Source organism: Microplitis mediator, chromosome 7 (assembly GCF_029852145.1).
Source record: "Microplitis mediator isolate UGA2020A chromosome 7, iyMicMedi2.1, whole genome shotgun sequence".
NCBI classification, from domain to species: Eukaryota; Metazoa; Arthropoda; class Insecta; order Hymenoptera; family Braconidae; genus Microplitis; species Microplitis mediator.
In genome coordinates this window covers 24586796-24600862 of record NC_079975.1, presented here as the reverse complement: position 1 = coordinate 24600862, position 14067 = coordinate 24586796, and the positions used below count along the sequence as shown (strand labels likewise).

The following is a 14067-nucleotide window of genomic DNA, read 5'->3' as shown; positions in this document are numbered from 1 at the left end:
TTAAGAAAAACAAAAAAAAAGTTTTTTTTTCAACCCACCCTAATGGGCATGTGTCTAGAATGTGTCTGTCATGTGTCTGTCTGACAGACAAATTTGAACAAACAAATATTGAAGAATTTATTACGTTAAAAAATAATTTAAAAAAAAAATCAAATTCGAGTGCGGATTTGAACACGCAACTGAGCTGGTACACTGTAAAAAAAATTGTTTGAATTTTCAAAGATTGTATATAACGCAATAAACACATACATTTGTGCTTGAAATTTCCCCTGATTAAAAAGTATTTAAAATGATTTGTTTTTTAATCATTTTAAATACTTCTTAATCCTTCAAATCATTTCTAATCCTGTCTCTTATGGACATTTAACGTGTGAAATCATTTTTAATCATTTTTTTTAATCAGGGTCATTACTAATTTCATATAGAATTAAAAATACACGTTTTTGAATTTTCAAATTAACACTGGATTTTCAAATACTTTTTTTTGAATTTTCAAATAAGTATTATGAAATTTCAAATAGAATTTTCAAAATTCAATATATGTTTTAGAATTTTCAATACTTGCTTTGAAAATTTAAAAATCAAGTATAAATTTTAAGTACGTTTATTAAAATTTATATTTTTTTTCTTAATTTTGAATGCCAGCTTGATTATTAAATTACGTATATTAAATTTAAAGCTTTTTTCATTTAAAATACAATTCAAATATCTAGTTATGAAAATTCAATTCCTTTTGTATTGTAATTTTCAAATTATTTTTAACAGTGTACGAAACGACGCATCGTGGGAGCAACATTTCTCCTCCGCTTGTCTACAGCGCTCGGTTTCTCTCGGCTTATTTCTGTTTCCCGACACACCGATAGACATAGTCGCGGGTTTGCACCGCGCGCACGCGCCTTGGAAGGGGTAAAAATATCGCACGTTCTGGCAGCACTGGCGCCTTCTTACAAGACCGGTAATTCACCAGCATAAGAAAACGATGTTTTCAATTAAAAATTAAAACAAGCGTAATATTATTTTCTTACAACACAAATTAACAGATAGTAAACTGCAATATTTTCATTTATTTCTTTTCTTTCAGTAGATGACACAGCCGTAGTAATTTTTATGATACCTGGTGGCGCGCTATCAATTCTCACAGAAAAAAAAAAATAAAATTGTGACTAACCAATTCCGTCGAGACATATAACACATAAATTATAATATACACGAAACCAACGAAGACGACCAGAATTTGTCGGAATTAATGCCACGATGGCTGAGAAAAGTGATTCGAACGATATCCTGACAATGGAAAATAAACAGAATAACATTGAGGTAAAAAATAATTAAATCGTATGATAATTTGCAAGTCGTATTAATAAATATAACATTAATTACACTGTATATATATTTTTACATATATCATTAAAACTTATTAATTTGACAGGTTGGAGCCGAAGCTGCAGAAGCCGGAATGTCAAATAATGACGTCGCTGATATTGAGTTTCAAGCGACCCAAGCAATATTTCGGCTTGAAGAAGCTGCCGAAAATTCAACAAATATATCAAGCTCTGCTTGGAACAATTCATCGGGATTTCTTATTCATCCCAAGTCACCAGAAACAGTATTATCATTGATGCAGGTTAGTAATTATTACCATTTAATTAAACTGTTAATTAAAAAATAATCACTCCGTTTATTAAATATCAGTTGTGATAAAAATATGATAGCATACTTCCGTTTACAAACTAACAAGTCAACATGTTCATATTAATCGACATAATAAAAATGAATGAGTATATAAATATAAGCCTACTTCTGCGGAATTTCGTACCTCGTGTTATGAATATTTCCTAAGTTTAAATTAATGGTAACTGGTATGATTACTGTTAGAATTTATATTTATGTGATGATTGAGTGTGATATTGTTATATTAAATTAATTAATAATGTATTTATTTTTACTCTTATGTATACTATACTATTGTTGTTATATTGTACTAAGGGATGGCCGCAAGAAGCTTCGACTTCATGGCCAATTAAATAAAAAAAAATAATAAATAATATATTTATTGTAGGACTTGATAATTCATGAAGATATTCCACAATCTGATGAAGATCCAGATGCTTCGCAGTCAAATCAAATAACAGCTTTACCAACATTATCAGAAGCTGCTAGAGTTGCTCTGGTAACTCATTCAGTATCAGCATACGCAGTAGCTTTGCCTCGTTCTCATGCACAAAGATTAGCAGCTCGTCTAGCTGCTGATACAACAAGATGGCTAAGTCATATATTTCACTTTGTCGACTGCGCTTCTTCTTTTCATGAGGACCATCTGGAAGGTTTGGTCCGAGTTACAAGACTAGCTTTACACAAAAAATATCCTAGGTACCTAGAAGATGGATTCACGGCTTTAGCATCATCTCCGCCGCTTATTTACAGTTCTATTGCTGCTCCTTTGGGAGTTGTTAAACATCTCTGTCGACAGGTATATTTTTTTTTTTATATATTTACTTGATAATATATTAATATATTAATTAAGAGTTAAGTTCTCATACATGATGTTAAATATAAGAGTATAAGTATCAGGAACTTGGACAGGAAAAATTCAGTGCTAAATTTTTAAATGTTGCAACGTTTCGTTTTATTTCACAACTTCAATCTGTTGCTGTCTGTCTTATTATTATTTTTTTTAACTAGAAAAAATAATTCCAATTAAATTGTTTTTGTGGAATAGATATTTACTAAGTTTCTCAGTATGAGGGTTATCAGGTGTCTGACTTTATTTATATCTTTTAAAACGATGAAATCTTTCGGAGTTAACTTTGACACACAACAGTGTTAAGCTTAAATGTAAGATTTTTAATGTTTCTAAGTTATATTCTTGTTAATTTTATCATATTGTTGAATAATATTTTGTTTTCATTTGTACAGTTTGCCTGATGAAGTTCTGCAGAACCAAAAGGGCGTTTAAAATTTTTTTTTTTAAATGAGTTAATGTCAGAGGATATAGGAACAAAAAATGGTGTAAATTAACGAATTATTATTTGCAACGTTTCGCAATTTATTATTGCTTCATCAGGCTCTACAAAGAAATTATATAGATTAATTAGTGTTATAACATTTATATGTCTAACCTATATAAACATAACATACCATAATATTACGCTATACACAGTCAATACACATAATTGCTTTGCTAAATTGCGAAACGTTGTAAATATTAATTTGTTAATTTACACCATTTTTTGTTCCTATATCCTCTGACATTAACTCATTTTAAATTAACTAAGGATCTGATTCAAATTTAATATTAAAATTTTTTTTGCTCCAATCAATGTAACAATGTTGAAAAAATTAATTCTATGGAAAAAAATTTTTTAAAATCAAGGGCGTATCCTGTTTTTTCGATTTATTATCAATTATAGGTCAGAGTAAGAAAAAAATTGCAAGAATAATAAAAATGATTAGTCCACAGCTTAATTTATCTGAACAAATATTTATTTAAGTAAAAAACCAAATTTCTTTATTTAATTTTGATCGAATCTTAATTTTGTTATAATTTTTAAATTCAACAATTAATGTAAAAAATATGTGTAATTCGAGAACGCGGCTTGTCACAACGATAGCGTTTACAATTATTAACATCTCAATGAAACTTAGCACACATTTTCTGTATACGAGATTAAGTTCGAAGATGAGCAAAATCGGTCAATTAGTTTAAAAGTTACAGCATTTTTACTAATTCTTTCTTCAATAACTTTTGAATGTGACAACTTATCGAATTTTTTAAAAATGCATCTGAAAGCTCTTTAAATAAACTTTAATTTTCATGCTTATTAGGGTGAGCCAAAAAAACCAACCTATCGAATTTATGTCTTAAAAAGGACCTATATATCGAGAAAAAAATTCTCCCATTGGGCAAAATTTTTAGCTCAATTTTAAAAGGTGTAAAAATATCAAGTTTACATATTCGACTCCCAGGACTTTTTTTTTTAAATTTAATGCTATACAAGAATATTGTAAAGCCGAATTTGTATCTCTCACGGTTCTAAAGTTATAATATTTTTAATCAAAAAAAATTTTTTTGCATGTTATTTAAATGGGAAATTTAAAATGGCTACCGACACCTTTTAAAATTGAGCTAAGAATTTTTTTCTCGATATATAGGTCCTTTTTAAGACATAAATTCGATAGGTTGGTTTTTTTGGCTCACCCTAATGCTTATATAGGGTAAGAGCACCAGTACTCAGCCCCAAACCAGTAGCCAACCACATAATTTTTGAAGTGTAAAAAATTGTCCCTAAAATGGCCAAAATCGCTACTTCTACCCTATAATATTTACTCTTAAATTTTATTTAATTCTTCACTTTCTATTTGATACTGGATTTTAAATTACTTTTATAATAACATGTTTTTTTTAGCTTTCACTACCTTTGAATTGTATTAGACCGATCCCACAAAATACAATGTTTGGATCACGGCAAACAATGGATATTTCAGCATTGGAAAGGCGTTTAGTTGAAGACAATAGTATTAATGGTGTAACGCCGCTTCTAGTTTTAGCTGAAGTTGGTACTGTTATTACCGGTCATTCTGATAATGTGTCACGACTTCGTGAAATTTGTGACAAATATAATGTTTGGTTACATCTTCGTGGACATTCATTAGCTGCTCTTGCATTAAATAATGCGCCTAAAGACTTGGTATTTAATTAACCATTTATAATTACCGTCAAACTGAGTAATTTTGCTTCCGTCAGAGTTACTAATGTAATATCTTCGAAGTATATTTTTAATTTAAATTAGTACATTACTCTGACAGACTAAAGTTACTGTGATTGACTTGTTGTTAAGTAGGGTAACGAGACTGCTGGCGGGACACGCTCCAATAACGGGACAATAATTATTTGCTTTTGATAAATGAAAAAAAGTGATAAGTGTAATTATAATAATTTTTTTTTTTTTTGCAAATTGTATCGAGTATAACGATTACCTGACAATTGATCCGCGACAATTGATCCGTGGATCAAATAAAAAATTATTTATTATTGAAATTAATCATTGTTAACGTTTAATTTGTTTACACATTTTGTTATTATTTTTCATTATTTGGTCTTTGATTTTTTTTCAGATTTAAAAAAAAAAATTTTTAGATATTATAAAAAAATTACAAAAAGTGTAAATAAAATAATTAAAAAAAAAAAAAAATTTTTTTTTAATAAATATATTGTCGCTAGGATCAATTGTCGCGGATAAACGGTCGTGCCACCAATATAGCCTGTGTAAAAAAGTTATACATGTCTAACTTCGAAATTTGAGACAATTTTTAACTTTTGTAATACGTCATATTAATATAAATATGAATATAATAAAATTATAGGATGGAATTGGAAGAAGAAATGATAATTTCACAAGGACGTTTCCAGAAAAATTATATATTTCTTAGTTAATTTATCAAACATAAAAAAGTCACTCAAAAATGGTCAGAATTTTTAATTTTCAAGAGATTTTTCCATGAGTCTTATCAGTATGAAAGTTAAAAATCTCCTGTTTTTCTGAAATTTTTTAGAATAGAAGAAAAATTAAACTTAAGAAATTTAGTAAGAAATGAATAAAATTTCTGGAAACGTCTTGTAAAAATTTTATATCGTCTTCGATTTCCATCCTATGATTTTTTCATATTTTTATTTTTATCAATACTGAGGTTTTATAAAAATTCGAAATCATTTCAAATTTTGAAGTTCGATATTTGTGACTTTTTTTTTACACGGGAAACTGCTACTGGGTCTTAAAGTTGTCTCTCTGTTGGCTTAATTGACCCACTACTAAATTTCGGAAATTTTCCAAATTGATTTTTTTCTTCGTTATTACTAATTTTTTTTTTTACGTTTAATAATTTTTTTTAAATTTCTCATATATTTTTACGCTAATTAAATTTTTTAAAATTTAATATTTTACAATTTTATAATTAAATTCTTTAGTGTAATTAAAAAATTCCCTCAGTCGCGTTATTGGTCTCGTTACTCTGCTTGATTAATAAATAAAATAAATTAATAATAAAATATAAATAAATATTTTAGCCGTCAAAAATAGCTGACAGTATAACACTGCCATTGGGTTCTTGGTTGGGCATACCATCATTACCAGTAGTTACTTTATACAGACTTACGGATACTAAGGGAGATAAACCAACTCAGCGTGATACAACACTAAGTCTTGTATCAGGTTTAATGGCTGAATCGTTATCACGACGACTACCAACACTACCTTTGTGGGCGGCTCTTCAAGTTCTTGGTCGTGATGGAATACAAATGAGAATAAAACAGTGCTTCCAAATAATTGAACAACTTTATAATAAAATTAAAAAGTTTTCTAATATTAAATTTCTCGTAAGTAATTTATGTTATTAAAAAAATTTCTCCATGATATTTATATGATGAAATTAGTTAATTTTATTAAATTTCGTCTCGTTAATTAAAATATAATGTGACTATTTTAAAATATATGTTCTATTGATTAATCAAGATATCGAGCTGGATTTTAATTTCTTAAATTTTTTAAAATGCAGCGCAAGTTTCATTTTTTTTTTAATTTTAATTAGTTTTTAATAATCGTGAGTTTATTGAAGTCTTGCTTTGAAATTTATCATTTTTAAAACCTAATTAGGGTAACTACCGAATATTGAACGAGCTCCAATTAATGATTGGGGACTTAGAGAGTCTCAAAAATTTTTGAATTTTTGAATTTCATTCATGACAAATTTACAACCTACAGCTGCATATTTTTCATAAATTAAATTCCACAATTTGGAAATTATTATCAGTCTTTAAGTACCCAGTCATTAATTGGAGCTCGGTCAATATTTGGTACTGTTGCCCTATATGTGAAAAAAAAAATTTTTCAATTGAAATTTTTGTTTTTTTTAATAATTATCAGCTTTAAAATTTATATTATTTAGAATTTATTGACTTACGGACAATTATTTAAATGGAATAAAAAAAAAATTTGAGGTAAAAGCCCCTATACTCGCTCAGTACCATTAGTCGTTCACTTTAACTGTTTAAGGCGTTTTTTTATAATTTTTATTAAAAAAAATTACAACTAAAAATATTATTACTGATAAATAATTATTTGTGAATCTAAATATATTTAAATATCATGTATCAAATTATTTTATAATAGATTTTAAATTTAAATTAAATGACTGTTTTCAAAATCGCGCAAAGCCGGGCATTTTTTACTTTAACGTTCATTCGTTAGATTAAATTTAGGGTACGTCAAATTTTTTAAGAATTGTTGTAACTATATCTTATTAAATACATTTTTAAAATTCATGAAATTTAATATTATGAAAGAATAAAGTAGTATAATTTATAAATTATTTGTTCAAATCAATAAACTTATCATAGTTTAATTGATATTGTCTTTGAGCGACTATAGGGCCATGTGTTGGTCGAGTAATGGTACATCACAACTTTTAGTGAGCGACTATGGGTACACTCAAGGAGCTTATTTAAAAAATTAATAATAATTAATTATCAAGATTATTCTTCAAACTTAAATTTTATTCTAATACTCGAAACTTTAAAAAATAACTATAAAAAAAAATCTGGTTTTTCATTTTATTTATCAATTTATATTGAGTGATTTAATTTCACTCCAATGAAAAGTGAGCGGGTATAAAGGCTTTAACTTATTGTGATTTTAATTTTTATGACATTTATGACTTTGAAATTTTAAGTTACGTACAAATAAATGATATAAGTTAATTTATAATGATATTTATATTTTTAAGTGATTTAAATTTTTTAAGAACTTAGAGTAATTTGTTGTAAATTTTGATAACATTTTACAACAGTAACTATTAATAACTATTTTAAATTCCAGAGTCAAATACCAGGTGGTGAAAATTGTTCTCACACAATAAATGAGCTGTCAAACAATCCAATAAATGGACCTAAATTATTTGAAATTGTTGCTAGTGCTTTAGTGTTTCAATACGTACCGCCAGTAAGAGAAAATCAAACGTCTGAACGTGTTTCCAGTAATTCAGATAAATTTAATTGCTGGCTTGGACAAATTTTGCAAAGAGATATTGAAAGTGTACCAGTTGAATTGTGTGAAGTGGAACAGTATGGTATAGCTATTAGAATATGTTGTTTAGAGAGTCCTGATCCTCCGCCATCGTCTGAAGATATTGAAAATGTTGAAGCTTGTCTTGAACAACAAATTGTACGATTTTTATTACCTACCTGGGTAACGAGACCAATAGCCGTATACCCTCATATAGCGGGACAATTATTTATTTATTCATTGAGTACATATTCAAATTTAATTCGAAATTTAAATAGAGTGACTCAGCCAGTAAATGAACTGTCGTATTTTTAAAAATTTAAATATAGAAGGGTGCAACAAAATTATAATTGGAGTTTTAAAAATTGTTAATTAAATAACAGTCAAGTCTTTGCTTTATGTAATCATGATCAAAATTTAGATGACGTACGTGAAAATTGAATACTGTTCATTTGCTGGTCGTGTTAATTCACTGGATCGATCACCCTGTCGTGATTAGTTCGAGAGAAATCTATTGATACTCAATTATAAAACCGGGAGAAAAAAATCCTTATATATTTTTATGCCTTAAAATCTTATAACTAAATTTTTTATCGAAACTTAAAAATATCCTTAGCTGTCCCGTTATTGGTCTCATTACTTAATATTTATATAAAAATATTTACAATTAATCAGTAATTTTTTAAATTTATATTTATTGCAGGAAATCTTGAACGCGACAGTTGAACACAAAGAAAACTTTTTACGATTAGTTAAACAAAATAGTTCCTTACGTTTTGTGGATCTGCCTGGATGGGCGGGATTAGGAGGTGTAAGATATGAACCACCAACGTGGGTTCAAATAAAGACCGATGAAACAAAAGCTGAGCTTAATAGATTAAATAATCAATTAGTTGAAGCTCTACGTAGTACAGATGCTGCATTCTCTCTTGGAGAAGGTGATGATGGTTTAAGTTGCGTACGCTTTGGAATGGTAACACAAGACACTGGTAATTTATTATTATTTTTTTAAATAAAATAGTATCTTAAGTAAAAGAAAAGTAAAACAAATTTCTAACTTAGAAATTTCAAACTTTTGTCGAATGTTCGTAGAATCTCATTATTAATAGAAATACGAATATTTATTTATTTATTTAACGCATTTCTGCAATTTACTTATAATTTTTCCATATTCGTATTTCTATTAATAATGACGTCTTACAAAATTTCTAAATTGTCTTAAGTCCAACTTTTTTTTTAGACGAGATATTATGTGACAAAACAATTTCAGACAATTGCTGGAATTTCATATTTTATCTCCTACCTCACCAGGGTGGCCACGAACCGGGAAATATCATGGAAATGTCAGGGAATTTCGAAAAGTATCCGGGAATTAAATTGTAACAGTTGAAAATTAAAAAAATTTTAAATTATACACTAGTTATAAAAATTAAGGGATATTAAAAAAATTTCAAATTTTAAAGTGATTTTCAACAAATTGTAACTCGAAGGAAAATGGTCATACGACAAAAACAAAAAAGGCAAATTGTAGCTTCAAGTGTCTAGTCTTCTGATCTGGTCTTTAAATTTTTTTATTATGTGCGGTTCCGGAGTAATCCTAAGAAAACTATCGAAAAAGAAATTTACAAAATTTTTGCTCGTCTTAAAAACGGTCTTCGAGCTTCAATAAATTTTTTTCGATAATTATGATTGATTTTTGATTGCTCCGGAACCGCGCATAATAAAAAAATTTAAAGACCCAGATCAGAAAACTAGACACTTGAAGCTACAGTTTGACTTTTTGTTTTTATTGTACGACCATTTTCCTTCGAGTTACAAACTGTTGAAAATTAATAAAAAATTTGAAATTTTTTTAATATCCCTTAATTTTTGTAACCAGTGTATTTTGAATTTATTTAAATCATAAAATTTCTTATTAAATATTTTAACTTATACATTTTTAACATCAAATAATCAAAAGTAGGCAGTAATAATTTATTTTATTGCCATTTTTTCTTGTTTCTCGTATGATTTAATTATCAAATTTAATTATTAAAAATGAAAATATAATAACAACTTTGAATATCTAAATGATACGAATAAAATTTTTAAATCAGGGAAAAATGTGAAAAACTTTACTGGAAAACCGGGAAATATCAGGGAATTTTGAAATCATTTCTTTGTGGCCACCCTGCTCACATAATATTTTAATAAATAATTATCTGCAGATGATATTAAAATTTTTTTTTTCATGACTAATTATTTAAAAATTTTTATTAGATCTTGCAAAATTAATTTCATTGGTACTACAATATGGAAGAGAAGTAGAAGCTAATTCAAAATTATTAGACACTATTTCTGAAGTTGTTAAAAGAGGAATTGAAACAGCACAGACAGATCTTGAGAGAGAAAATGCTGAAAAATTATGGCAAGAAGGTATTTTAAGGCACGTTCCCGTTGTCGGTACTTTTGTTAATTGGTGGAGTCCACCGCCCAAAGAAAGTGGAGTACGTGGTCGAAGTTTAAACCTACAAGCTGGTAAGTATATTTACTTTTTTATTTATATTTCAAATGTACGTTATTAAATTTTAAATAAATATTTATATTTAATACTTGCAGGTGTTGTTGAAAGCACGGAAAATATTTACAAATATCACATGCAATTGCAACCCAACACAGCGACAAGTAATGGCTCTGGAGCACGAACGCCTCCTCAGCCATTGGTCCAAACGCCAGTGGGAGTTGGAAGCCAAAGTCACAGTAGATCATCAAGTCATTCGAGCTTACAAAGCAATAAATGCCTGCCAACAATTGCTAATTCAAATGTTTCACAGCCTCAGGTGAAAGAAGAATTGTCTAATCTACGAGCGTAGTCAAATATATTTTGAAAATGCTATTTTAACTTTTTTTTTCTTTTAGACACTTGATAAAAATGCGCAAGTTGCTATTAATATTTAAAACATTGACACACTGCTCATTGTAAAAAAAGGAAACACAAATATGAACAAAAACAAATAAAATTAAACTTTACGTGTAAGAAAAATTCGTTTCAAAAAAATTACAAAAAAGTTCGACGTATGGAACTTCTAAGCTGGAGACTGATTGGAACTTTTGTAATTTTAATCATAAAAAAAAAGATCTAGGATTTATTTGGGCAAATTTTCAGTAAAAAAAGAAGAAATTTTTACTAAATTTTACCCTTGTTTCGAAAAAGTTCAAAAACCTCTGGAATTTTTTATAAACATTTTTTTATTCTTGAGAATATTAATTTCTAATGGTAATTTTTTTTGAACGAGGGTAAAAATACGTTTTAAAAACGTCCTTTTTTGACTCGAAATTTTCTCATATAAAATCTTAAATAAATATTTTTTTTTACTATCAAAATTGCAAAAGTTCCACGAGTTCTAATCTGTGTCGAGTTTAAAAGTTTCACTTATCGAACTTTTATTTGAATATTTTTGGAAGGAATTTTTTTTACATGGAATTATTCCTGGTGTTATTTGTGATAGTAATGCATTGATGTACTAATTACTTAATTTAGTAATACGTATTGAGCTATTAAATTAAAATAATAATTAATATATAAAAAAAAAAGAATTTTAATTTTTAAATTAAATATTTGAGTTATGACTAGGGTCAAGATTTTTGCGTTAATTTACAAATAATTGGAATTAGTTATGTGAACTTTTTTATATTACGGGGAAAATATTGGTCTTATCAAAAAATTTTTGAAACAAAAGTTGTGGGAAATTTAATTTTCTAAAAAAAATGTCTCTTGTAATTTTTTCTTAGGACTATTTAGAAAGCCGTAATTTCAAAATTACGATTTTGATAATTCCCCAAATTTTGAATCATTCATTATGAATATTAATTTTTGAATTGCAGTGAAAATATTGGTCGTATTAAAAAAGTTTTCAAACAAAAGTTGTAGGAAATTTAATTTTCTATAAAAAATGTCTCTTAAAATTTTTTTTTAGGACCACTTAGAAAGCCGTAATTTCAAAATTAAGATTTTCATGATTCCCCAAATTTTGAATCATTCATTATGAATCTTTATTTTTGAATTGCAGTGAAAATATTGGTCGTATTAAAAAAGTTTTCAAACAAAGGTTGTAGGAAATTTAATTTCCTACAAAAAATATCTCTTACAATTTTTTCTTAGGACTAATAAGAAAGCCGTAATTTCAAAATTACGATTTTCATAATTCTCCAAATTTTTAATCATTCATTATGAATCTTAATTTTTGAATTACGGTGAAAATATTGGTCGTATACGAAAATCATGAGATACATTTTTTTTACAAAATTAAATTTCCTACAACTTTTGTTCGAAAACTTTTTTAATACGACCGATATTTTCGTCGTAATATCAAAAATTTTGACTATTCATTTAAAAAATAAGGCTCAAATCTTGTCCCTAGTTATAAGTATTTATGTATTTTAAAATTTACACATAAAATTGCAATAATATATATTATTTTTTAAATTATTTATAAGTAATTATTAATTAATATTCAATAATAATGTAATTTGCTTTAATGCGTTACTTTTTATGCACAACAGCTTAAAATAATCATGTGATATGATGAAAAAAAATAAAAATTATAAAATTAGTGATTGCAATTTACATTACCAAATAATAATTATTATTATTCTTATTATTAAGCTCATTAATGAGCTGGCCTCGTATAAGTAATTTTATTATTCTTTATAGAATATACAATTAAAAGTGATCCCAATTGTATATTAATTTTTAAAAAACACTATATTGTTATTAATATAAATATAGGGGCAAAAAAAATAAATTAAGTTCGTATTATATATATTTATGTACCGAAATATTGTGATAAAAATATATGAAAATAAAATCACGAAGCTAAATAAATAATTAATTAATAAATTAACTTTTTAATGAATTTTTATTTATCTTTTTAATATTTTTTTTAGCGATACAATAGGAGGAATAATAAAATTCAGTTGCATGGCAGACACAATATCAATTCACTAAAAATTATATGTCACTATTTCCCTTTGCTTTTTGTTTATTTATTATTATTGTTATTTTGAAATTTTTTTCATATTAAAACTGTCACTTTATGCAAATTATATCATAATTTTATTAATTTAATTGTTTTATTGTAAACATAAAAAAGAGGGTTTCAAAAAACCCGCGTAAAAAAAATTAGTTTAAAAAAAAATTCCAAAATGAGTGACGTGGAAATTTTAAACTTAAGACGGATTAGAACTTTGAGTGAAACTTTTTTTTGAACTTCTAATTTTGATGGTAAAAAAAAAAGTTTTTTTAAAATTTTATAAGAGCAAATTTTGAGAAGCGAAATTTTTTTGATGAATTTTGCGAATTTTTACTAAATTCCGTGTAATAAAAATTCGTTAAAAAAACGCTCATGACTGGATCGGTATCTGACTGAACTTTTTGAATTTTTGAAAAATTATAAAGTGAACGATTTTCAGATGTAGACTTTTTCTGCGGGTTTTTTTTTTTATTTTCTGAGCAAAAATAATTTGATTTGACAGTTTTTTGGATTTGAAGAACATTAAAAAAAAAAGGAATTATAAAAATTTATGACTTACCAAAATTAATCAGGTATGAGGCAAAAAAAGTAGAAATGAATTTAAAATATTTATGAACATTTTTTGACTTTTATTAGAACTTTTTGAGGTCAGTTTTTTTTTTCACTTTTCATACTCGTTCGAAAATAACCCAAGAGATAGGGGACTGGAATTAATTATAAACACACAAAATTTTTGATTCACATCATTTTTGCTCAAAAAATTTCCAAAAAAATAGTAACCCGCAAGAAAAATCCACTCTAGTAGAAAATTTTTTACATTTTTAATTGTTTTAAAATTCCAAAAATGTTCAATTCAAAGTTCAGAATTATCTCAATTTTGAAAATTCACTGACAGTAAAATTTTTTGAATGAATTTTTTTTTACACTGACTCAAAATTCGCTCATATAAAATTCTAGACAAACATTTTATTTTACTCAAAATTACAAAAAAAAAAAAA

General features: G+C 26.7%; 1 protein-coding gene across 1 annotated transcript; it reads left to right on the top strand.

The window, feature by feature from the left end:
* Window positions 1-1086: 1086 nt before the first annotated feature.
* Window positions 1087-12788, top strand: LOC130670908 (pyridoxal-dependent decarboxylase domain-containing protein 1). The gene is made up of 10 exons (XM_057474534.1): window positions 1087-1317; window positions 1430-1624; window positions 2060-2470; window positions 4407-4688; window positions 6065-6373; window positions 7872-8216; window positions 8761-9046; window positions 10317-10574; window positions 10656-10876; window positions 10956-12788. The coding sequence occupies exons 1-10, from the start codon at window positions 1255-1257 to the stop codon at window positions 10992-10994; spliced, it is 2409 nt and encodes an 802-aa protein (XP_057330517.1). The 5' UTR covers window positions 1087-1254; the 3' UTR covers window positions 10995-12788.
* Window positions 12789-14067: the final 1279 nt, after the last annotated feature.

What these genes read in the sequence shown, in the direction of transcription:
- LOC130670908 (XM_057474534.1), top strand. Translation starts at nt 1,255, where the DNA reads ATGGCTGAGAAAAGTGATTCGAACGATATCCTGACAATGGAAAATAAA. An exon ending in ATAAACAGAATAACATTGAG is followed by an intron (nt 1,318 to 1,429) that starts GTAAAAAATAAT and finishes TTAATTTGACAG; the next exon opens with GTTGGAGCCGAAGCTGCAGA. An exon ending in AAGTTTAAACCTACAAGCTG is followed by an intron (nt 10,575 to 10,655) that starts GTAAGTATATTT and finishes TAATACTTGCAG; the next exon opens with GTGTTGTTGAAAGCACGGAA.